The sequence below is a fragment of the Hyaloscypha bicolor genome (assembly GCF_002865645.1).
Source record: "Hyaloscypha bicolor E unplaced genomic scaffold K444scaffold_15, whole genome shotgun sequence".
NCBI classification, from domain to species: domain Eukaryota; kingdom Fungi; phylum Ascomycota; class Leotiomycetes; order Helotiales; family Hyaloscyphaceae; genus Hyaloscypha; species Hyaloscypha bicolor.
In genome coordinates, this window is record NW_020194517.1 from 1,833,431 (window position 1) to 1,859,464 (window position 26,034).

At 36.5% G+C, this 26,034-nt stretch overlaps 3 protein-coding genes across 3 annotated transcripts; 1 reads left to right on the forward strand and 2 right to left on the reverse strand.

Moving 5' to 3' along the window:
- Nucleotides 1–1,557: 1,557 nt before the first annotated feature.
- K444DRAFT_494738 (uncharacterized protein) lies at nt 1,558–3,360 on the reverse strand (the record flags this gene model as incomplete). Its single annotated transcript, XM_024873265.1, has 1 exon — nt 1,558–3,360. A coding segment is annotated over one exon (1,803 nt), but the record flags the coding sequence as incomplete, so codon positions are not given.
- A 14,830-nt stretch (nt 3,361–18,190) lies between these two features.
- K444DRAFT_517953 (uncharacterized protein) lies at nt 18,191–18,536 on the forward strand (the record flags this gene model as incomplete). Its single annotated transcript, XM_024873821.1, has 2 exons — nt 18,191–18,361; nt 18,411–18,536. Coding segments are annotated over 2 exons (297 nt in total), but the record flags the coding sequence as incomplete, so codon positions are not given.
- A 5,500-nt stretch (nt 18,537–24,036) lies between these two features.
- K444DRAFT_624790 (uncharacterized protein) lies at nt 24,037–24,594 on the reverse strand (the record flags this gene model as incomplete). Its single annotated transcript, XM_024882451.1, has 1 exon — nt 24,037–24,594. The coding sequence occupies one exon, from the start codon at nt 24,592–24,594 to the stop codon at nt 24,037–24,039; it is 558 nt and encodes a 185-aa protein (XP_024743202.1).
- Between the last annotated feature and the right edge of the window lie 1,440 nt (nt 24,595–26,034).

Sequence of the window (26,034 nt, forward strand, 5' to 3'; positions counted from 1 at the left end):
TCCGGGCATGGGAACCGACGGCGGGGTCTAAACATTGATCAATATGCTATTGTTTATGCCGGTTGCCACACAGAATAATTGATACACTGCCATGTCATTCATCACTTGTCACCTTTCACCTTTTGTACAACCCAATCCTGATGCCAAACTTCAAGGAATGTATACACTCGTGGGAACGCCTTTATTACCATCTGGATAGATCGGATTGAAGAAATCTCCCAAAACCATATATCCAACCTCCGAGTCCCACCCTGGAGCAAGTCGAGCAGAAAAAGCAAACTTCGCCCATACGTAATTTGGATCACCCTATTGAAGACCGTACAGACCCTGCCTTCTTACGGATTTCAAGTCCTTTCCGTGCCAGTTTGAATTGCCGTACAGGATGCGTTAAGCATGCCTTGATCTGTATCTTCCCAGAAATGGCGCATTGGGCACAAGTTTTGCTTTGGAACCAGATGAATTTCGTTTTGCGCGAAAAGACCCAAGGGTCCAATTCATGGAACATCTTACATTGGCATCCGATTTTATAAAAAGAAAAAGTTCCGACTGCATCCCTTAGTAGGCACGCTTTATTGAGGACCCCTGGGTCTGTGTCATTCCACAAAACACAACCTCGGTGCTCTGTTCCAGACAGTGATCCCTGGATCGGTGCTGCTTGCGAGAGTCGCTGGAATTAGTAGCCAAGGGCAGATACAGCGCCAAGGTTTGAGCGATCGGAGGTGCCGAGCAAGGAGAAATAGCTTCCTTCGCCGCCGTTGAGTAGCGTTTGCAAAGTTCCAATTATCTTGAATTGCAGATCTATGAGAATGGCTGAGTCTATTGAGCCAGATTAGCATTGCCATATCGCAAAGAATCGTGGAACGTATAGCAGGAAGAGGAAGTGATGACGCTTACCTCTGGTGATAGATATTTGTCAATGTTATGGCTGTAGAATGGGTAGTCCGTGTTCTTCTTCGTCGCCTTTGCATATTCGGCAGCGGTGTAGGTTCGTGCTTGCCCTGAGCCGACATTTCTGGTTATCTCAGGTACTTATCTCCAGCCTTCTCAATTGGATCGGGAAGCGTTTTGCAAAACGGAAGGGAGTGAGACTAATCGCTGATGAAAAAAGCTCCGTAAGATGACATCGGGTTCGCTTGTGGGAAGCAATGAGAGGGCAACGTCTTGACTCCATTTTCGCCTAGATTCCCGTTGAGCCTCTTTATGTGAAGATGAGCTGCCGATTTGGACCAAGTCAGAGATACCAGGAGTACCCGAGCCGTCCGAATCCAGGGACGGGAGATTTTGAGTCGTATGGATGAACCTTAAACGAAAGTCGGAGTGGTAAGTTCATCCAAATAACGATCCATCAAAAGTCTGATTCCAATCATAGTTGTAGTCCACATTCAAGACAGAAGTCCAATCGGTCCCCAATTCCCCTTCAGACAAGATATCTCCCGTCATCCCAAAAGGCGCAAACGAATTAGCACTGAATTCTACCATCGGCATGAACTGCTGTTCGAACTGATTTCCATTCTGGTAAAGATTATTGATACCAGGCTGCACCGTCCTGTTCTTTGGACGATTGATCTTCACTCTCCCAAACATGGGGATGATAACCTCGTAATTATCAGGACCTTTGTAAGCACCATCACGGAAAGTTGAGAGATGTTCAAGTAGATGTTGAGCTTGTCCAGCAACTGTGCATTCCATAGCCTCAGACACGAGTTTCAAGCTCTTCGTGACATCATGAACAAGGTTCCAATCACTGGCTTCCTGGTGAGTTTCAAGCTGCGAAGGTTGATTCAAGAGGTCGATGACGAGAACCACCGCCGCGGTGAAAACCTGGAAATCCATGAGATCGCAGATCGTGAGCATGAGTTCGGGATGTTGTCGAACTGCCTGGTAGCCCTTGATCATCTCACGACCAGCATCAAGTGCTTGAAGGCGACTGTACTCGTAGTTGTTGTCGGGAGAGGACTTGAGCATGTATGGGAGGTGGAGCATCTTCTGGCCGGAGAAGAATCCAATTTTGAGGATGCCGAGGCTATAGATTGTTGTCAGGGGTGTGGATGCGGTGGGAATACCGTTCCACCAGCCCGGGGGTAAGCGGCTCTTGCATTGTTGGATTTCTTGGTCGATGGCCAGTGTTACAGCGTAGTTGGCAGTCTGGTGGTTCTGGTTCCGCTCGATAATGTGCCCCGCAATGACGGCGAGATCGTACAGTATTCGCGCTCCGAAATCCTGGGCAGGCGGCGGGGTTGACACTCCAGGATGGGAGTCCGTAGTGGCAGACGGTAAACCAAAGAATGCAGAAAGATGTCGTTCGAGTTGCCAGATATGCCCCCAAACAGCCTTTTGTCTGTGTGGGGCCGTTTCACCTGCATTGTGTAATCCCAGGAGCAGAGCTGAGTTTAGTGCGCGGCGAACACAGTGCCATGCCTCGCGAGGCTTTCCCATGTTTAGGTACAACTTGGCGAGTATATTCAGACATTCTAAGCTGTCGATGGTGGCGGGACGGCTTTCATTCACTGAGATCAGACCCTCTGCCCCTCTGATATAAGCGTCGAGGAGAGCATTTGGCTCGGCAGGTAGGTTCGTTACTTGGTTCTTGAAGCTGACTGGAAGTTGTTGGACGCAAAGTGCAAGGAAGAGGGAGGATTTGGCGATCAACACGGGGGTTTCGGACTTCATGGACTCGAGGATAAAGTTTCTGGCTGAAGCTATGTCAGTAATAGAACGGGGTTCTGTCCCAATTATAAGATTGAGTGATTCCTCCCAGATGGGCCAGAATCTTTCAGTCATTTGCAGGATCGTCTCGAGGTCGTCGGGCCTGGGGATCAAAGCCTTGATGGCCATGCTGTAGGTCACGATCCGATGATCAGAAGACAAATCTTGATTGTTTCTGTGTGACTGGGCGTGGTGTTTCTGAATGAGCATAGCCTCTTGGAACAGGTTAAGTAAAGGTGCTTCTTCGAATGACCCGAGTTGATCAGAGGAAGGCGAGGATCGTGATTCAGATACCTCTCTCCATCCGGCTCCCACGTTTGTTGTATTCCTCAGACTTGTTTCAGATGAAGAAAGACTTTGTAGTCTCGTAAGAGCTTCCACAGCGCTCATCTCGAGCGGCGAATTGTTCAAAAGCTCCGGCCTGACATTCATGGCCTCGCACAGGCGATGGACCATTTCTTCGAGGCCCTGTAGCTTGACCTGAAGGTCTTGTTCGTCGCCACTTGGACTTCCCTTTGACGCGTGAACGGACTGCTGAGAGACGCATTCTGATTCGTGTGTAGAGCATTCTTTGCAGACCGTTGTGTTTGGCCCGAAGATGCAGCGCACCTTGCGTCTGCGACATTCGGCACAGCTTTTCGTGCCGAGACGGAGGCGCTTTGATGGTCGGTCACTAGAGGCGCTCTTGGGTGTATGCATGACGGTAGGTTTGAGATTTCCGAGTTGGACCGAAGGAAAAGGATGAAAGGTGTGTGGTAAGGGTTTTGATTGTGGTCGTAGGAGCGGGGCTGATGGACTGCAGGGTTCCCAGATCCTTGTACGCGGATAAGTCAGTGATACCTCCGAACAGAATTTGGTCAAACTTCACCAAGGTTGACCAATTGATATGAGTGTTCCACAAGTCAGGAAGAGACGAGAGAATTCTTCTTTCCAAGTTGGTGCGAACGTGTATGCTCAAAGTGTGTCCACTCGAACCCGCACCAACTCGGACGAATTCGGACGAATCGGGGCGATTACGAAGTGGGAGTGTCTACAAACTGCCAAAAGGGATCAGACCATCCTTGTGTTCAGCCATCGTTGGCTTTGCTTGATTTTCTTCTTGTCGATCCCTTAAAAATCTGAATAGATGTGAATTTGTGACTCTGAAGGTTGAGCCCATTCCCAGCCGGACGCAATCCTAAATTGAGAATATAAAACCAGCTCTTCCCTTCCCTCATTATCTGCCAACAAGCTTTGACAAATAACCGAGATCCAAGGTCAACGCACGACCAGAGTCAACGCACGGTCATTTTACACCAAAACTCCCGATTTTTGAACTTTAATAAATAAGGAACTAATAACCTAATTAACTTTAAAATTTCTATACTACTAGTATACTATTTTTCAAAGATAATTATAATATAAAAAATGAAAATTTATATAAAAGGCTTCTTTTATTTTAAAGCTAAAAACAGAAAATTAGTAATATATAATATTTATAAAATAATTATATAAAAGGAAAGAAAATAATAAATATAATTAATCTTATATTAATAATGTATTATTAAGAATGGTTCTAATTAAAAGTTTAAATAAAATAATAGTATTATTTATTAGAAGTCTTAATAAAAACGTTTAAATATATTATACTTTTAAATTATATAAAAGAAATATTTACTCTATTTAACGACCAGACGGCAAACTGGCTGCTGTTTTCGGCCAGTTTTGTCGCTGTTTTCTGTAGCTGACTTGCCAAAATCTCGCACCGCTCTACCGCTCGCGTACCTCATAGTCAAGGCGGTACGGCGGTGAGGACCCCTGCCATGGCTAACCTGCTACAGGAACACCAAAAAAAGCCAGTGGGTCAAGTCATCATTCGGAGGACCGCTTCTCTCATTCTCGTTTAACATTTTCTGAGAAGGGGAGCAGAAAATGGCTGCCCACCATCCCATAGGCAACTCAAGATAGCGGCCATCCTATATATTCGTTCGTCCTCCCTCCCTTCTCTATCTTCTTTCCTCTAAGCCTCTCATACTCAACCATTACTATCCCTCGTTCTACCTCTCTCCTCCCCCTCCGCTCGCTGCCATTACTTGGGCAGCAGGCTCCTCCTTTACATCTTCTGCCTTTATTCCTTACTTTTAATCGCCCTCGCCGTCGTCCCCTTCGGTTAATCCAGTCGATATGCATCATCGCCAATAACCAATACCAAGCTCCTCCTCCTCCGACAGTAATAGGTCAGATATCGAGAGCTGCTTTAATATAAGGGATAAGCAAGAGAAGACCGACGCCGAGACCGAGCCGACGGACGTCAATACCGATATCGACGGAGACGACGAGGCAGATCTGCCAGATCTGGAGTGGCTCGCTATAGCGGATAATGCTCATATCGTATTAATGGACGTTAATGCCGATATTAACGGAGATAACGAGGCAGATCTGCCAGATCTGGAGTAGCTCGCTAGAGGGGGGAACGCCTACCCGCCAGAGTACTACCTCGACCAAGAGAATAACTCTGACGAATCCGAGGATAAAGATAAGGACTATAGTAATGGCAGTCTCCTTTTCCTGGATATAATCGAGGGAAATTTCCATTAGTAGGTACCCTATTCTCTTCTTGCCTACTATCTCTTGCTATCGAATCCGCTAATCTGACTCTCTTTATAGGTACTGCGAGTATATACGGAAGGACCCTGCCCGGGTAATATAGGCCGTCTCTCGCCGTATCCTTAAGGCCTTTTTCAAATAGATATTGAATTAATATTAGGGAAAGGGTAGGAGGAGGCTTGCCGGTATCTAGTTAGCTAGTATGCTCGGGATATACTAGAAGATCTTCCGGCTCGTATATGAATAAGCGACTAGAGAAAAGATTAAGAGAAAGATAAACTACTATATATACCGGGTAAGTACCGTTTCCTATCTGCCCGCTTAAGCTAGTCCGAATTATTATAGATAAGAGCTAATAAAGCATTTGCCACAGGTCCTCAGGAAGCTGGCAAAGAAGTACCGCCTATTAACGAAGAAGCGTAATAATATTACGATATATATCGAGGATCTTGCAGGCATTCTATAGACTAACTTGACTATAACGAAGCAGAGATATATATATAGCTAGTACCGTATCGAGATTAGCCTTTTCTGCTAGCTAGCTATCTTCTCTATAAACTGACCTTTAGTGCTCCTAAAGCTCTGCTATAGTAATATTATAGTAAACCTGCTCCGGGACCCTAGTAGCGGGCCCTATTAGATCCTGATTGAGTTTACGTACGAGTTTATAAAGAAGTATCTTAGTATAAAAGATATATAAGTCTGACCTTAGGCCCTTTCTCGTCTCCCCTCCCTTTCTCCTCCCTATTCCCCTCTTATTCTAGCCGAGACATGCGACTTATAGAGAAGCCAGGAATACGTTTATACTTCCCGAGATTATCTTTAATCTGTTCCTAATCCTTAGTCCGTATATTGCCCTCCTGGGCCTCATCTTTACTAATAATATATTCTTGGTCCCAAGTCTTATATTAGCCGTAAGGATTAGCGAGCTGGATATTAAGCCTGGCTATAAGTAGCTGCCCTTATATCTAAAGCCAGAGATAGCTAATATCCCTATCTTCCGCAAGTCTGTTAGGATACCATATGGCTGGGAGATCTCGCCCGACTAGCCACTGCCGTATATGACTCTCTTAAAGTAAATAAAGCGGCTCGGCGTACTTACTAGGTTCCCGCAGATTACGCATCCGTACTCTCTCCGATATGGTATAGGCAATGCTTTTAACTAGAGCGGTATATATTATATGGCCCCTTTCTCGCAAGCCCACCCTACCCGTAATATAATATGCTAACTATAGACTAATAGGTAATATAAGCAATATGCTCTAGAATATAATAATATAATATACCAAGATTAATATCTTTATTAAATACTACCTCCGGCAGACAGTTACTACTAATATATGAGCTATTGTCTCTGGCTATAAACCTTAGTATGACCTAATACGGGCGGCCTATCGGATGACTTACTAGATTAATTCTGACCGGCTATAAGAACTCATGCCCGAGGAATCCCTGTCCGTAAATAAGGATCCTGTCGTCCGCCGCCTCGTTACGGAGCGGGAGAAGTAGAAGCGCCGCTTCCAGGATATGGTAATATAGTAGCCCGGGTACCGGATTATTAGCCGTATAATCTTTAATACCAGGCAGCGGCTAAGAGCTATATTTCTTAAGTATATCCAAGAATACTAGGATCTGGAATACCCGGTTAACGAGATTAAGCGGCAGCTCTCTAGACTCAAGCTTAGCCAGGATATAAAGACTACCTTAGACCAGAATAATAAGATACCCCCGCTCTAGAAGCGCTTGGCGAAGACGGTAATAATACTCCCGGATATAATTATTAAAGAAGAGTTCCGCCGCCATAATACGGCTATTAATATAGTCGCTGCCTACTACTACTTCTAGGAGGGAGAAGCTACTACCCTACTACGTAAAAGGTCATCTATATAATAGACAAGTCTAATACCGTCAAAGAAGACTAGCCCCTAGCTAGTAGCTGCCTAGGCCAAGAAGCAAGTATTAAGTAATACTATATTATTAGTATTTACCGAGAAGAGAACTACTACCTGCTTCCTTTACTTAGGGAAGTAGAGCTTACTATTTGAAAAGCGTACTTATAAGTTTACTAGTCCGGGAGACTTAATAAAGTACTTAAAGCGGAAGTATCTGGCCTATATTAAAGAAGGGGATCGGCTCTAGTATAAGGTCTATTAAATAGGGCTATAGTATAAGTAGTATCTCCAGAATTATATAAAGAGTATTTACAAGACCGTTTCCTAATACTTTAATAATATATTAAGAGTATATAATTATAGAGCTTATGTTTGCCCTGTCTTTTCTTTCCTTCTTTATTCTTTCTCGGTTATATACTATTCTTATAGTATATTCCCTAAGTAAACTTATAGCCAGTTATATATTTGCGGAATTACTTACTTATTCCGAATAAGTTTCTTTAAGGCTAGACCAAATTTGGCGGGGCCCTAGCTACTGCGTAATTAATTCAAGGCTATAAAGGATATCATATACTAGTACCTGCCAGGCTTTGACCTTATTACTATATACTCTTGATTTGGCTTAATAGTTACTATATCCTGGACTAGTAAAATCGGTATAAGTAAGACATATTATAATAAGAGAGATTAATTAGGATAGAATAGTATAGCTTTTATTTCTTATACTAGCTCTATATTTAGAATCCACTATAATTTTGACCTCTTCCTAGCTTACTTCCAGGAACCCATAAGTTCCTAGGACCTATAAGGGTCCCAGGAAACTTGTTTCCAGGACTATAGGAGGTCCTAGAAATAGTAGTCCCAGGATATACCGCGATCCCGGGACTCTTATTAGTTCTAGGAGCCGGCAAGTTAAGTATTAGGTATATAGCTAAGGCTTAATTATATTTTGAGTTTATATAGTAGATTTATTTAAGCCATATTATTATATAGGCAGATTCCTGCTATGGTTTCTTTATACTAATTATTTGTTTATACTAACTACTTCTTTATAATATTAGTTCTATAGTACTAATATTTTATTTATACCCGTAATTTTATAATACTAATAGTCTCTTAGTACTAATAGGTTCATGGTACTAATAAGTTTATGGCACTAATAAGTCTATAGTACTAATGAGTTTATGGTACTAATGAGTTTATAGTACTAATAGGTCTATAGTACTAATGAGTTTATGGTACTAATAGGTTTATGGCACTAATGAGTTTATGGTACTAATGAGTTTATAGTACTAATGAGTTTATAATACTAATGAGTTTATAGTACTAATGAGTTTATGATACTAATGAGTTTATGGCACTAATGAGTTTATAGTACTAATAAGTTTATGGCACTAATAGATTTATAGTACTAATGAGTTTATGGTACTAATAGGTTTATAGTACTAACTATATTAACCTATTTCGTATAAATATTAATATATTTACGTAATCTTAATATAGTCTCGTAACTCTATATATCTCGCTTAATATAGATATTAGGTAATTATTACTATTAGAATAATGCTCCTGGTTGTAATAATTATAGGTAGTAGGCCAGGAGTCAATATTCGGATAGTATTATCTAAAGATAAATAATCTATAATTATAATTATTTGGATAATATTAATAATACTATTAACTTTAAGAGAATAATCTTGTTTAATTATATATACTAGATTATATAGTAAGGCTTTTGTTTTGTATTTAGAATAATATCCATTCATTTCCATAATAGTTTCTATAAATAATATATTAAGTAATAAAGGAGCAAAAAGAAAGAAAATATTAATTAGGAAAGCCTATTAATTAGGGAAATATTCTGGGTTTGAGATAGCTTTATTTATTTACTAGTAAGATAAAATTACTATATACTAGTTAATAGACTACGAGTCTTAGTGGCTAGTAATAGCAGAAATAGTATATATAACTCGTATAAATTAAATCTATAACTAATAGATAATATCTAGGAACTTATATATCTGGTCTTAAAGAGATTATTACTATATAATCTTGAGAAGTAGATTTATTAGGGATACTTGGGATAAAGGATTTAGTATTAGTTATCTTATAGGTATTATAATAATACGGGGTAAAAATAGGGCAGAATGCCTGCGGTTACGGGATAGAATGGATATAGGGGACATATATTAAAATCTAATACGTATATACTTCCGCCATATTATAAGATTTAACCCTATTTCGTAATGCTTTATTTCTCTACTTATTTATATAAGTAAATCTTATACGGAGAAGTCTTTCTAGTTAAATGCTTATAGGATATAGTATCTAATTCGCCACTTTTTATTTTTAGATAGCTATAAGTATAATATTAATATTCTCAAAGTCCAGGCTATATTCGGTATCCTAGTAAACAGGTAGAGTATATGAATTAAATATTATATAGAAACCAAGTAGTATATAAATACCAAGTAGTATATAGAAACCAAGTAGTATACAGAAACCAAGTAGTATATAGATATCAAGTAGTATACAGAAACCAAGTAGTATACAGAAACCAAGTAGTATATAGAAACCAAGTAGTATATAGATACTAAGTAATATACAGAAACCAAGTAGTATATAGAAATCAAGTAGTATATAGAAACCAAGTAATATACAGAAACCAAGTAGTATATAGATACTAAGTAGTATACAGAAACCAAGTAGTATATAGAAACCAAGTAATATATAGAAACCAAGTAGTATATAGAAACCAAGTAGTATATAGAAACCAAGTAGTATATATATACTAAATGTTCTGCCTCAGATTAGCGGGCCGGCCCCCCCTGGATAGGCCAAGGCTTAAGCGAGCCCAATATAATATTATATTATTAGCGGGGTATAAGATATATATAAGTTATACTATAAGGTCATTTCCTGGTGCCGTCTCAGTTGCCTTATTACTTCCACATAATACGGCGGAACGTACTACTAATACAGACTCTTCATATACGCCTTTGACCTCTAATATTACTTCCGTACTAGCTCAGTATACTAGTCAAAACATGAATATAGTAGAGAGTAACTACAAGTTAGATCTAGTCCCAGACATTTCTCCGGATAGTAATATTATACTAGTAATTGGACCTCGGAACGTATAATTAAGAATTTAATCCCAAGTCCTTTAGTATACCTCAAAAGTCTTTAGTACCATATTCGGGCCTACTTAAAATAAAGGTTAAGGACTTTCTAAAGAATCCCTATAGGAAGTTTAACTAGTAGAGGATAATACTAATATATTACAGATAATCTGTTTCATTATTTACTATTATAATAATAATATACCATAGTCCCTAATACTAAAAGAAGTTCTTTAAATTACTATCGAGGCCAATAAATACGATCTTAATATTACCTTGAAATATACTAGGGTATAGTAATTAAAGCCTAGAGGGAAGCTAGAGAGAATGGATATAAGATATCTTCTGGCTATAGTATTCTTATTCGGTAATATAAATATATTTATAGCAAATACCCTAGCACTTATCCTTTATTATAAAGAGTCTTACTTGGAATTCTTGGATAATAAGATTACTAGTCAAATTATACCTTGGAAAACGTTCTATATATAATAGCCCCGATAATTCAGTAATAAAAAAGATCAAAACTAACTCTCCTAGACCTATTAAAAGAATAAAGGACCGGAATACGAGCGGAACTAAGCTAATTATTAATTAATAGAAAGAATGCCGGCTATTCCTATAGCTAGGGTAAAAACTATAGTAATATATATATACTACTTCTATCCGAGTATAGGCCATTAAAGATACTTAAAGTTCTTCTATTAGATATTATTAAAAAGATAGAAAAAGTTTCATATAAAGATATAAAAAGGGTATGGTATACTAAAATCCCTTAAGGCTACTATTATAAAGCTTATAACTTTCCTAGGAAGCTAAAAACTATAAAAAAGAAAAGTAGTATTTGTCTCGACTATATACGAAGTAGTAATACTATAATGCCATACAGATTTAAGTATAAGTAAAGAAACCGAGGGACGAAAGGGTTATTAGGGACGGAAACTCGGTACCGTATAGACTATAGGAATGCTATAGATTTTTATATTATTAGCCGGAGTAGTTTGGGTTTTAGTATAAATTTTCAGCTTGCTCGAAGTTTTACTAGGCTAAATTCGTATACTTCAAGCCAAAGCAGTCCGAATTATAGTAGTATAATTCGGACTACTTTGGTTTGAAGTATAAATAAGGTATATATGTAATCTTATAGTATATTAAGGTATCCTACTTTAAATATAACTACTTCTAAGTATATTATTTCAAACCGATATAGTCATAATTATAGTACTCCGAATCTAAAAATAGTTTCGGAGCAGGGTAGTTCGTTATACTATATTATTTGAGTGATTTCCGGGAGTTGCCCGTCCTAGAGGGGCCAAATTGGGTCCCATAATACTAGTATTGGGAATAGGCAAAATTCGGCTCCCTAACGCTAGCGCATCTATTACAATAACGCTTAAGGAACGCCGGCATTAAAAAGGAAGCAGAAATTAGCTCCCTGACATTAGCATATCCATTTCGCTAGCGCTTAACGAATGCCGGCATTGGGAATAGAGCAAAATTCGGCTCCCTAATACTAGTACATCTGCTCCCTGGATACTAGGAAATACTAGCAAAACGGATTATTTAGCCTCAGGCCGAAATATTTTTAATATTAATAATCTGACCAAGAAGGGTCAGAACATTAGCTATAGGGAGCCGAATTTTGCTCCATTTCCAATAACGGAATCACATATATCCTGGTATACTCCTATAAGCTATTTGCTCCTAGGAATTATCTCCTATAAGCCATTTTCTCCTATAAACTATTTTCTCCTGTGAATTTTCTCCTATAAGCCTACGGGCTACTAGGAGCTTTCTAATAGGAGTAATGGTCTCCTATAACCTGTCTTATCCTATGAATTTTCGCTATAGTATGTAATGGCAGTAGTTTTCCTAGCCAAGGACTATATGTGATTAATAGGGCTACCCTTTAGAATAATTACGGTATAGAAAGGAATTTAGTTATAAGTACAAATAAGAGTTAAATAGAAAAAAAGGACATAGAAAGGCAGAGTAATAGCTTGGCAGTAATAGTAATAGTACTATATTCCAAAAAATACTAGTTTCCTCCTCGAGTATAATACCATACTTGGCTAGCAGGTATCTTAATACTCTGAGATAAACGAGTATTATAAAGTAAATAATATTACATAAGTTAATTGAAAATAAGAAGAAAGTAGCTAACTTATATCTACAGAAAAAAAGAGATTGTATTATAATTATATATTATAGGTCTGAGATTTATAAGAGTATATAAATCTAAAATAACTATACTAAATAGTATTAATATAAAAGTAGCTATTACTACCTCGTCCGCCTTATAATATATAAAAGAAAATGTCTCGTTTAAGTACTACTAGGATCTCTCTTTTCCCGAAGATTAAGATACTCTAGTAAATATCTATTAAATACTAATAGGGGTTTAATAATTCCTAAAAACAAGAAACCCCTATCTAGTCTTATAAAAAGAATAAGAACTAAGCAGAATCGCATATTATAAAGACAAGTAGTACTATAAAGGGGCTTATAGAGCTCAGCCTATTTTTAGATATAAAGGGGTCCAAGTCTGGCTCCCTACTACTTGGATTTAAGGGGGCTAATTCAGGCCCTCTATTACCTAATTAAGCCTTTCCTTTGGCTAAGATTTTGGAGGATTAAGGATTCAAATATAGCTCCCTATTACTTTGGTTTGGAGGGAATTAATTTATACCTCTTACTATATAACTATAGGCTCAAAATTGGTTCCTATACCCCTATTAGCCACTATATGAAAGTCCTCAAAGGCAATTATCCGAATAAAGAGTCTTTAATAAAACAGGGCCCGGAATAACAGATAACTCTCAAATACCTTAGGCTTAATACTAGAAATATATTAAAACTAACCTAGACAGATTACTTTTTGGTATTAATAGATAATATAACCATTAAATAAAATAATAAAGGAAAAAGAAGAAAGAGAAAGAATAAGAGAATAAATAGGAGAAAGGATACTTTAATTAAGAAAGCCTATAAATTAGGGGAATTCAATAGTATTAATATTATTCTAATTATTTATAAATATAATTAATATACTATATATAAATCTAGGAACTATATATTATAGCTACTATCTATGGCAGAGATTATAAGTAAAGCGATTTTTTGCTTGAAATATATAACTAGTATTAATATAGATCAAGAAAACTACCTATTCTCTCCTAAAGAATATATTACCGGAAGATATCGAGAAGCGACTTTCTAAATATATTAGAGAAAGAAAATTACCTCGGAAGAATAAGGGAAATAGAAGAATAATAAATAGTAAGTAGGATTACCTATAAATACGGGAAGATTATTATAAAGGCAAAGTTCTTGACTCTATAACTTAACCTAACCGTTCTATAATAGAGATAATAGGGTATTAACTTGGAGACGGCAGCTTTTAAGAACATCTATAGTAGATATACTTAAAATAGGTCATATTCCGGATAGGAAAAGCGGCTAAGCAGATATAATACGGATTATTTACTTATAAAGGTTTTTAAGAGAGCAGGAGCTTGAGATAGTTATACAGAGAAGAAGCTAGGACTATATTATTAATATATCTAGCCAGAGTAAGGCTGAGAATCACAATTTTATTATTAAGCCCTAATACAAATTCCTTTAGTTATAAGGGGTCTCTTGAATTATTCGCTAGTTAAACTCTGTCCTATATAAATAAGATATAAATAATTTTCTTTTAAGTAGTTTATAACTGAAATATAAGCTCATTTAAGTTCTGTAAGTAACTTAATCGGAGTTCAGTAATCGTAGAAATATCTTTAATATTAATAGTATAATATCCCTTATATAATATAATTATATTCTTTACCTAAGTAATTAATAAATAACCTAAAGATACCCGGAGAAAATCTAAGATTAGAGATAGCTTATTAAGCTATAAATATAGTAATAGTATTATTAATGTAATTAATTAGCTATAGGGGAGCTCCTTATATCTAATTATAATTAGAGATATATTATTTAGAGTTAATATATAACCTATAGTATTTTCAGTAAGTACGGTTTTGCCTAAAGATACCCTCGTCTCTATATTACTATTACTAGTATAAGATAGCTCCGGGGATATTCTCGGCGGAATTAAAGGTATCTTAGTATATAGTAAGATACTCGGATCTCTCTCTTAGATAAGAGGGGGTTATAGCCGAACTATAGACATTAAAGCTTAGGTTAACAGATTCCTAGAAAGGAATAATAAAGACTAGTATATAAGTAGTAGTATAATACTCTTATTTAGAAAGCAATATTACTTCTTTTTTAATTTCGAAGCCCTTTGGACCTTATTATTTAGGATTGCTTTTAACCGGGTTATAATATAACTAAGCTTCCCGTAATACTTTATTAGAATGTCTAACTAGTCTGGTAGGGTCCATTTATTATAGAGCCTGCTATATATTTAAGGTATATAGAAGCCGCCGTAAAGGAAGAAGAAGAGATTATATAGATAGTAAGTATTCTTGCTAGAGCAAATGAATCTCGGTTACTAATAGCGGAAATAAAGCTTATAAAAGAAGAGAAGCTATATCTTAGTATAAATCTTCTAGGGTAATTCCTAGAAAGAGGCAGGTATCTGGATCTAGAAGGGTTTTACCTAAATATTCTGAAATATATGGTATGTCCTGTTCCTTATAGTATAAATAAGCTTGAAGGTAGTAGAGTAATAGCCGCCTAGCTTACTAATAGCTTCTGGCAGGTACTGCTTTAAGGTTAGTTCTAGTATCGAGCTCTAAAGAGCTATACTAAGAGTAGCTAGGGGGAATTCGTAGGCCTGCTTAATAATCTCTCTAATTGCCTCATATATTTCGCCTCTCTCCGTATAGAGGTCTAATATGCCTTCTAGCTTAGTAAATAGGATATATGAAGCTCGTACTTTATCTCTGCTAGCCTTTAAACTACTTTTTATTAACCCTGATCTGGCCTTAACAGACTTGTTATTAATTACCTTATATAGTTAAGTAATAAGGGCTAGTTTTCTAGTAGTCTTCCAGGTCTCTCTATACCGTAATTATAGTCGTAACAGGATCCGATATAGGTCTAGGATAATAACTTATTAAAGAAGAGCCTCGGTATTCTCGGCTTTCGAATTCTCTAAAAGATAAATTAGTTATATTTCGGAACTCGGTCGGGGTATTAATCTCGCTATATAGCTTGCTCCAAGATTCTCATAAGCGTTATAAACTCTTATATAATTATAGAGAGATCCCCGGTATTTAATATTATCCGAATTATAATTCCTTCTCTATTATAGTATTCTTTAATACAGATAGTCATAATCTTTAGGCTTTTATCCGAAGTAGCTAATAGAAATGCCAGGTTACTTATAATCTCCTTCTCTCGCAAGATACTCAGATAGCGCATTTGGTCTACCTCAGGGATAGTAAGGTTCTTGCTTGGTACCTCAGGGAGCTTATCTAGCTTTCGGAGATAGCTAATTATTTACTATAATTATAGGCGGGTAATTGCATCTCCCTATATTATTGCTTCCATAATCCTCTCTTCTTAGTAACCTGCCTTATTAGCTATGCCAGGACATGGTCAGGTCATAGTAGGTATAGTACGGGCGGTTACGAAAAGGTAAGGCAGTTAGAGAAAGATACGAGAAGGGTTAAGGTAGTTGTAAAGTATTATTGAGAAAAGGGGAATAGAGCTATAGGCAGGTAATATATAGTAAAGGTATACTAGGTACTACTTGAATCTCAGTAAACTATATTAAAGATAATATTAAGGCTCGGAAGGCTATAATATTACCTAATAGATATATTATAAGCTTTTATATTAGATGTTTATTCCCGACTCTAATTATCTCGGAGATTCCTTTAAATTTAGCAGAAAAGATACTAGTCTGGAAATAACGAGTTTTAGCTTAGTTATCCAGATATTACTGGAATTAATAGCTAATTAAGGTATTTGTAATCGAGCTTGAGAGAATTTACGCTTACCTAATTATTTACTAGATATTCTCGCCTTTCATATTTATAGTCAGAATATAGGCCTTATAGTCCGAAATTAGGGGAGCAAAATTTTCCTTTAAGTTATTCGAACTATCTCTAACCACGAATGCAGTTATAGTAACGAGAGGGCGACTCAAGCCGTTATTTCCCCGGCCCGCTATCGTAATAAGCCAGGAGAGGGTAGCGGAAGCGCTCGTCTAGCTACTTATACGTTTGAATATTGGTATACTACAGGAAGTATAGCCAGTAGTATTAAAAGTACAATTACAGTCCATTGAGGTTCGAGATACGGTATAGTAGTCTGGTATTAACCATAGTTCTAATTGAGATTGTCTTTAAATACCGAGACTCTTATAACTCTATAAAGTTCTCGAGGTCAGCTAACTAAATAGCAACTAAATTAACTATTCTATTTTAGAGTTCTTGACCCAAATAAGACAGAGTCTCGGTTCTATTATTCGGATATATAATACTATCCTATCTGCCTTCTCTCCGGTCTTTTTTGGCTCTGAACTAACCACAAGACAATTTCCGGTAGCCGTCTACAGTACCGCAATACTAATCAATTTCTTTAGCTTCCCTAGCGAGATCCGGAATAAGATCTATAAAGAGGCCCTTATACTTTCGGAACTTATTGTATTATATACTATATAGTCCTATAGTATAATCTATAGGCTTATACTACCCAGGAATTCCCGGATCTATAGACTATTACGCCTCTGTCTGGTGATTCTCCTTACTAATAGAAGGGCGTACCGCAAAGCCAGTATACTATTCTACTTTAGAAATCGATTCAGACTAGATAAAGGTTTTCTTACCTTATTTCTCGACCAGATCAGACCTCAGAACGCTAGCTTTCTTTGTTATATCTATATTGCCTTCCCGGCCTTTAATAATTACTACTACCTCAAAAGCATTACGCTCAAAAAAGATAGTATATATACCCTAGAATATATCTATAATAACTGTATGAATCTTGCTATACTCGAGATATTACTATGTTTCCGGACAATTAATATAATAGAGTCTGCTATTAATATACCCGATAGTTCTCGGGCTACTGTACTAGCACTAGTAGATGCATACTTCAAGGCTATCTCGTTACTAAAAGAGATTATTATTAATGTATATAATAAACCCATTAGTTATAATCTAAAGAAGGAAATATACGGCTGTGGATGAATAATTAAGGGCATATGGGAAGAGTCAGAGAATATTAGATCTTCTAATAGGAACGATGACGACTGGCGGAATGACGATGACTAGTAGACCTGGTCTGTAAGTTATCTATACTAGTAGAAGTTAGGCTTAATATATTGCTAGCTATCTTAACTAGATATTCTACTAGTGGCAGGCAGTAGTAAAGATAATAGAGATGACTTTAATCTATAGCAGATACCCTATTTGCTATCCTATACTATTACCTTACCCGAAGCTATAACCCTAGTATCTATTAAAGATCTATCTCCCCTTCGAATATACAAGCTTCTAACTATCTGCGGATCTCTATTAGCTCTTAATTTCGTTTACAGAATCGGAATTATCCTTTTATAGTTAGCTCTACTCTAAAAAATAGCAAGATTTAATTATCTTTAGTCTATAACTATAGATATTAGCTATAATATTATATTATCTAGTAAGATATTATTCTTATTTCCTATAATTAAATACTAACCGAAATTGAGAAAATAAACTTAAAGGCAAAATACTATGGCTTTAATATAATATATTAAGAGGAGATAAAAACGTATACGAGTTGTGGAAATATTCTTTATTAGCTAATCGGAGAATGCTACGAAGGGAGCTCGAGAACCATTATATTAAATAGCCCATAATACTTTAGGAAAAGTATTCTAAGTTACTTTGAAGTATAGAGAAGCCGTAATCTTAATAGTACTTGGCAAAAGGCATAATAGATAATTTTCGGAGAAGGAAAATTACCTTTATAGAAAAGGCAGACGAGCTAAGAAGCGAGTTCGGCTATAATATTTACGTTTTGGGGCAGAGGAACGGAAAACTCTTTAATTATATATCTAGAAATAGATCTAGAGATAGACCTTCCTGGCTACTTAGCTTAATAGAAGTCGTGAGTAGTATTCTTTTAATCTAAGGTCTATAATCTAAAAATAAATAAGAATCAGAGTTATCCTAGGCCAGAGAGATATATACTAGCTAGCTTCTTAAAACGAGATACTAAATCTCTGCTCTATAAAAGCCGGAAGAGACGAGATAATCCCATAGTAAGAATTAAGAACTTTTAGACTAGAGATATAACGGGTACTAGGGGATAGATTAGTTAGATTGAGTGCTATAAATATAGGAGTAATAGAAAGTTAATTAGAATTATAATAAGTAATAGGTTACTAATAATAACTAGTAACCTATATATTACTTTAAATACAGATATTATCTGCCTTAAGTATAACTTGGTAGAGAACATATACTTGCTACTACCGAGAGCCATATATTAGTATATCCTGGGGAAATATTCATATCCTGTAATAATCTATACTATATAGTAGATTTAACCGTATAGTACTCATTTCTCGGTATAGTAATAACTTAACCATGAGAACGGTTTTAGTAAACCCGAGAAGGTTTAATAAGGGACTTATTTTGCTATATATTATAAAAGGCAAAGAGAGGCCTATAGCCAAAATCGTTCCGAAGCTCTTATATAATAATCTCCTACTTTTAACTACCTCTAGTATTAGAACTGCTCTAATTCTAATACCCTGGTTCGAGCTTTTTTTTAGCTTCTTATTTAATTAGATTTTGCTCTACTATAGCGGTCTATACCTTCTGGGCTCTACTTTTCGCCTTACTAAGGCATAAAACGGCTATATGCTTCTTTTTGCCCTTTGTGATATATAATAAAAACTTGGCTCTATCTAATAATATTCTTCTATATTATATATTATAAGGCAGCTTTACTCGAGGTTATACTAGCCCAAGTATTCGGGCAGCTTTGTAATATATAATAAAATATATCTCTTATATTAGAGTATTATTAATTATATGTATTATGGCTATATATAGGTAGAATTTCCGAGTCTAGCTCTGGATTAAATAAAACCTATACTACTATAGGGAACTAAAGAAAAACATTCTCCCGAAATAGAAGTTTCCTCCGCCTATTCTATGCCTTTGTGGTTTCTCTCTTCTTTATTCTACCTTTACCCTTTTAAAGTTTGTAGCCAGGGGATTATCTCCTGTAAGTCCAAGATATTTAATATACTCTAGTCTATAAGGGACCAGACCCTTAATAGCTGGCTTCTATCTTTTATTAATAGCCCCAAGCTATATTATTAAAACCTCCTTACTAATATTACTAGAGCTTTAATATTCTCTATATTATTAAAAGAGCTATTCTTAAATGGTACTATAAATAATATAATGAATTCTTTATCCGGACTCAAATCAAGGCATTTGATTTTAGATAAAATCTAACGGTTTTTTAAAAGATTATCTATTTATATTCTTCCAAAATAATATTTTCTGTTATTAGTATACGGCTGTACTTTTCGACAAGATTCGCAATTTATTATGTCTTACTTCCCACCCTTATACCGGTAATTAGTATCCCTAGAGCTTGGCGATTGCTATTAGAGTATAAAGAAGTAAATAGATATATAGTAATAATAGATATTACAGCCCGATCTCGAGCTTTAACAGACGCTTTATCTAAGAGATTAAGGTATGTCCTCTCCCCTTTAATGTTTTCTCTTCTTATAATATCTATTAAGGATATAATCCCGCAGCCGCCTATATAACTGCCCTCTCGAGCAATTCCGCAATCTCTATAAGGCTATCCAAAGAATAGCAAGCGGTACTATAAGCAGAGACCTCAATTAATATTAATAATGGCAATAGCATGAGTAATACAGGCTATAAAACAGATAGTATTAGTACGGTATTATTATTATTAATATCAAGTATTAGGGACTATATATTCGAGAATAGTCATTAATACTACCGGTTTTATAAAGGGAGCTACAATTTTCCGAATAATAACTCAGAGCAAGATAGGGAGAATCTGGTATATACTCTAATAGCAAGCTTCTGCTACTAACTCTACTTTATACCTATAAAGGCAAATCCATAAAATATTCTTAATATAGATACAGGCACTGGAATATGAGCTATTAATAGTGAGTTAATTAGTGAACTTGGACGGGACCCAGGCTGACTTCTCTATAGTAGGATATTAATACTCTAGTACTAATATTTTAGGTATTAATTTGAGTCCTATCCAGCCAGTCTGGGTTCTACTAAACGTCAGGTTTATAGTTAATAATATTAAAAGTCTATAATTATACCCAAAAAGCTACTTTAATTATATATACTCTCGATATATAGTTATGGCTATTCGGGACTAGCCCAGACTAATATGGCAAGCGTTAGAGTGAGTCTGGCATACTATAGTAAGGACTAGTATTTTCTAATATTAATAGATATCTCAAGCCGGGAGGATAGATAGAGACATAAGAAATCTACTACCGTTCCTATTACTATAATTAAAGCATACTACTGGGTTATCCAGTTATATATTACTAGGACCTCGTTAGCGAAGAACTCGCTAGCTTGGGTATTAACTCCAATGCCATATTACTACTAGCTAATATATATGTAATACAGGATTCATTAATATAATAACCTAAATCTTTCACGTATTAATAGGCAGGTGGCCAAAGAACAAGGCATTAAAGATAGTAGGGCGGTCCTGGAGGGCGATCCTACTTGACGGTACTTAGCCGATTATACTAGGGCCATTAACCAGGGGCCTAAAGTAGAGTCGAGAACAGGTAGAGACGAGGTTAGTAGAAGTTAGAAAGGGATATATAGATAAGTGGGTTTATAGTTATATGCCGTTATATGTAATCTACAGGCAGAAACCTGGGGAGAGAATAGGTATGGGTACAGGGCTAGCAGGGATAATATAAATAGAGAGGACTACTATATAAGAGTACTAAAAGACTTTGGATTATTAGTAATATTAGGGAGAATAAATGCAATATTTATTATATATTATAGAAAATGGCGTATATATAAAGAGGTATAACCTATTAGATAGAATTATTAATACCTGCAGAACTATGGACCCTAATCCTGATCCCCATATAAAGGAGTGGCTTGATTGCCCCAGATAAGGTAGTCTAATAGTATTGCCGGTTTTTTTTCTGTAATATATAACAAAAAATGGCCTTTATTATATGGTCTCACCTAATTAATTATCTAATCTGAAAAGTGTAATATATAATAAAACAATTCCATATATAGATAATTACTAGTACTATATAAAGAGGGAGTCCGGAACCCAGATACTGGCCGGGATTAAATATAACCTCTATAAAAATTTTATATAGAAATGTTTTGATTTTTGATTTTTGTTACATATTACAATACTCCGGAGAAAATTCTCCTGATAGAGGCTTCTCCTTATAACTTCTATAGTTTGGTTCACGTGATTAGCTCTTGGTTCCCTACCTTCTCTATAGGTGAGTATATAGAGATTAAACCATATAAAAAACGTCTCTCGTTTAAATTAATTAAAAAGCCTTATTAATACTGCCTATATTATAGCTCTTCTAATTAATATTACCTTTATTCTTAGAGGTATTCCTTGATTCTTGTAATATATGGGTATTAAGAAGTTCCCAAGGATTACTGAGCCTTTTTTAGTAGGGCAAGATTAAACTATCTTGCGATTCTATATTTAGAACTCTTTAGGAACCCTATAATATCCAAGTTTAGAGAGCAAAAGACGAGAGGAAATAAGACTTCCTTACAGGTAGGCGGTTATAAAAACCCTGAAAATATACTAACTAGAATGAAATATCTATTTTACTAGCAGGATTCACTCTTTTAAACTAATAAGTATAATATATTAGTACTCTAGTAATACTTTACGGAAGAGTAGAATAGAGATAGGGGTTACTCTTATTAGTATAATTACTAAATAGATCTATTTCTATTAGTACTACCAGAACTACCGAAACGGATCCACTATATATATCTGTTAGTATGACTAATCTACCATATATATCTATTAGCCCTTAACTAGCCTAGTTAAATGGTCGGGTAAAGAAAGAATAGCCAGCCGCTAATCTTGAAGATAACCTACGGTAACGGCAATCAAATAAAGAATTAGCCAAGGACCTGTATTAGTTACTCCTATATAAAGTAATAAGATGCTATAGTTACTCGGATTATATAAGCTTAACAGATAGTTAGTTATCGGAATATAGGTTATAGGGATTAGGGCAAGAAACCCTATAAGCACATCTGTTATAATATAGCTCAATCTGAATTATACTAGCCAGAAAGTCAATCAAGTCTCTACTTATTAATAGTATTATAATTACAAAAAAACTAATCTATAAAATAATACTAATTTATAAAGATATACTGCTAAGAACTATAATATATATAGCTCTTATCTGGGTACTTCCTAACCTTAACCAGAATCCAGAGTATTACGTAATATAAGCCTTAAACTCACGAATTAAAACCAGAATTCTTAGCCACTCTTACCTCTATAAGTTAAGTCTTTAACTTTATTACCAAGGTACTTTTCATAAAGCCTTTCTTTGCGAATCCCAATCCCTGGTATAGAAGATATTATTTATTTCGAGAAGTAATACGGACAAGCGGTTAAAAGAGTATAATAGCCTTCCTAGCTATAACCAAGACCCTCTATAACTCGCAAGGGCCTATTTCATTCTGCTTATTAATAGCCTCCTAGTATAGATATATATTCGTATTATTATCAGGCTTTAAAACTTATATCTGGTTAAGGGTCCTAGTACTCTATAAGTAGTCTAGCCAAAGTTTTGGTTCAGGTTTGGGAATACCATATAAAGCATTAGGCTTCTCTGAGAATCGGACGGTTCCAGAATAGATACCTAAGAAATCCCCTGGAAATACTAGGATAATAGGACAGATATTAAGGAAATTATCGCCGTTTGGCAAAAGAGATATAAAGAGAGCTTTATTCCAATACTATTACGTATTAGTATAATTATTAAAAAGGCTTGCTAGACTCTTAGACGAATTTACTTTAACTACTATTATAAGCTTAAAAGCAGCTTCTTTATTATTCGAGTACTACTTATTAGAAGCGTTATTCCATAAGAACTCCGTAATCTTAAGTCTCTCGGTAATATGTTTTTATATAAAACGGGACTTGCCCGAAAAATCTCCTTTATAATATTCAAATACTCGGCTCTCAAGCTAGTTAATTTGAGGTCCGTAAACTTTTTCCCAGAATACAATAGTATTAATAAGAGAAATGTCCGATCTTTTCGGGTATATTTTACAGTATTCGGTAAACTCAGGAGTTCGGTAATAAGTAATCATCTCAATACCTGCTCTCCGTATATCGGACAAGGCTTTCCAGAAGTTACGATATAGCCGCTGGTTTTCTGGGCTCGTTCCAAGGCCAGTACTAATCATAAAAGTTTTTACTACGGCCTTCTCAGCCACGCTAATACTATTAAGGGATTCCTTAGATAATCCTTCGGGCAAGGTCGCGGGATTAACGAATTTGACGCCTTTCAAGATTATATCCCAATAGGCGCTTTCATTACTATCGAATTAAATCCTGTTAGCTATATACTTTGCGTTTCTCTTCGAGATAGAATAAACTATAGCTTTATATTCCAAGCTAGTAAGCTAGTTCATAAATAAACGAATCTTGGAAGGGTTTATTATTACCATTTTCTCTTTAGTAAGGTTACCGAATCATCCGATCCTATTATATCAATTTACCAACTCCAGGAGTACAGAGGTTGCAATATGAATTGCATTCTCAGGATATAACAAATCTGCTATAGTAGGTAATGGGTACGGGAGCAGCAGGCTTGGCTGGGCTCCTATCTGCATATTCTCTGTCGTAGAGGATGATTCGGCGCTTGAGTTATCCGTCTGTCCTGAGGGGGTACCAACCGTTATATCCTCTGCAGCCGCATTAGTAGCAGGCTTACCGGCTCCAGAAGGTGTACCAACCGCTGCATCCTCTACAGCCGCATCGGTAGCAGGCTCACCGGCTCCAGAAGATATAATAACGGTTATATCCTCTGCAGCCGTATCGGTGGCAGGCTCATCGGCTCCAGAAGATGTGCCGACCGCTACGTCCTCTATAGCCGCATCGGTACCGGGCTCATTAATAGCAGCCGGTGTATCGACTACTGTATCCTCTGCAGCTATATCAATACCGGCCTCATTAACAGCAGCCGGCGTAACGACCGCTGCATCCTCTGCTATCGCATCGGTAATAGGCTCATCGGCTCCAGAGGATATGCCGACCTCCGTATCCATATCGGCGCTAGACTCATTAATAGTAGCTGGCTTTTTGACAGGCTTATCTGTAGACCTGGACTTCTATTTCCTCTTGCAAGGACTTATTAAGCCCTCCAGATTATCAAATTATCGTTTTTGGGTAGAAGATTTGAGGCGATTCGACTTATATATATATATAAATACAAAGTCCTCTGGTTTCAAATCTCTCTTGATTCCAGTATTAAGTCGGATTTGATTAATAGTAATAGGGTTAGCAATAAAGTAAAGTATAGGTCTGGTTAACTACTTACTAATTCTAGAAATATAAGCAATTCCATTATTAAGTACGAGTAGCTTATCGTTTCTATTACTTAATCCACAGGGTATTAGCACTTCGCCAATTACTCGGCATAGCAAGGTTTGAATAACCTCTTCCATAATACGGTGGTTCTTTGAGTATTGCATTTCTGCAAAGTACTATAGACAATATCCGGATATCCCTTTGAGAAGTTTCCATATACTAGGCAAATTTGGATTAGCGGTAATTACAGATAAAAATTGTGAGTACCGCTAAGCCGAAAATAGAAGGAGGGATTGCTTTACGGCACCACAAGCTTGGCGGGAAAGGGGGAATCTTTGACATTATCTACTCTTCTTGCTATATCTAGTATCTAGCTGAGGACTACCTGAGCCGTCTTGCTACTATTAGATATACTATATTATACTAATTACTAGGAGTTTTCTAGCCTCCTCTCAGTTATCCAGAGTTATTAATCCAGTCTTTGATTTGGATTGAAGCACGTGACTGCCCTACAATTTCAATATCGCAACATTGCCAATTTCGTTTTCTATACTCTTCTAATAACGACCTCTACTATAGATTACTTTGTAGTACTTGCAACTTGACGCCTCGATTAATCAAGCACACCTTATTATTAGCTCATTATAAGGCAAAAGTTTGAAGCTCCGAATGAGTTGGCGGTCCGCAAACCAAGTTCGCAATATTAAGCTACTACTACTATTACCATTAATACCAATCCTCCTCGAGATATAAGCTGTTTCCATTGCACCGAGGCCACATAACGTCCTATACGCAAATCGTATACGGTATAGCGCCAGTTACTATATCGTGCTCCCTACGGTACCGTACAAATGACTGCGCCATCTCCATATAATACCATATATAAGAGTTTGAGTAAACGTATGTATTGATTCTATAATACAAGGTATAGTACGAGAGGAAGTCTATAATATAAGCTCACAGTACGTTTGGGTGGTATTTGTATCTATATTGCTAATTTCAAAGCAGGCGAATAATCGAGGGTCATATTAAAGCAATACTTTATTAATCCAACCGTCCTTAACTCTCGCCAGTATCTGAAGCCTTTCAGACGTACCCGGCTGCGACGGCATACATACCATACCTCTTGTGGCATACATTATCGTGCAATTTGCACTGGAGGGAAGCCGAAGCCTTTG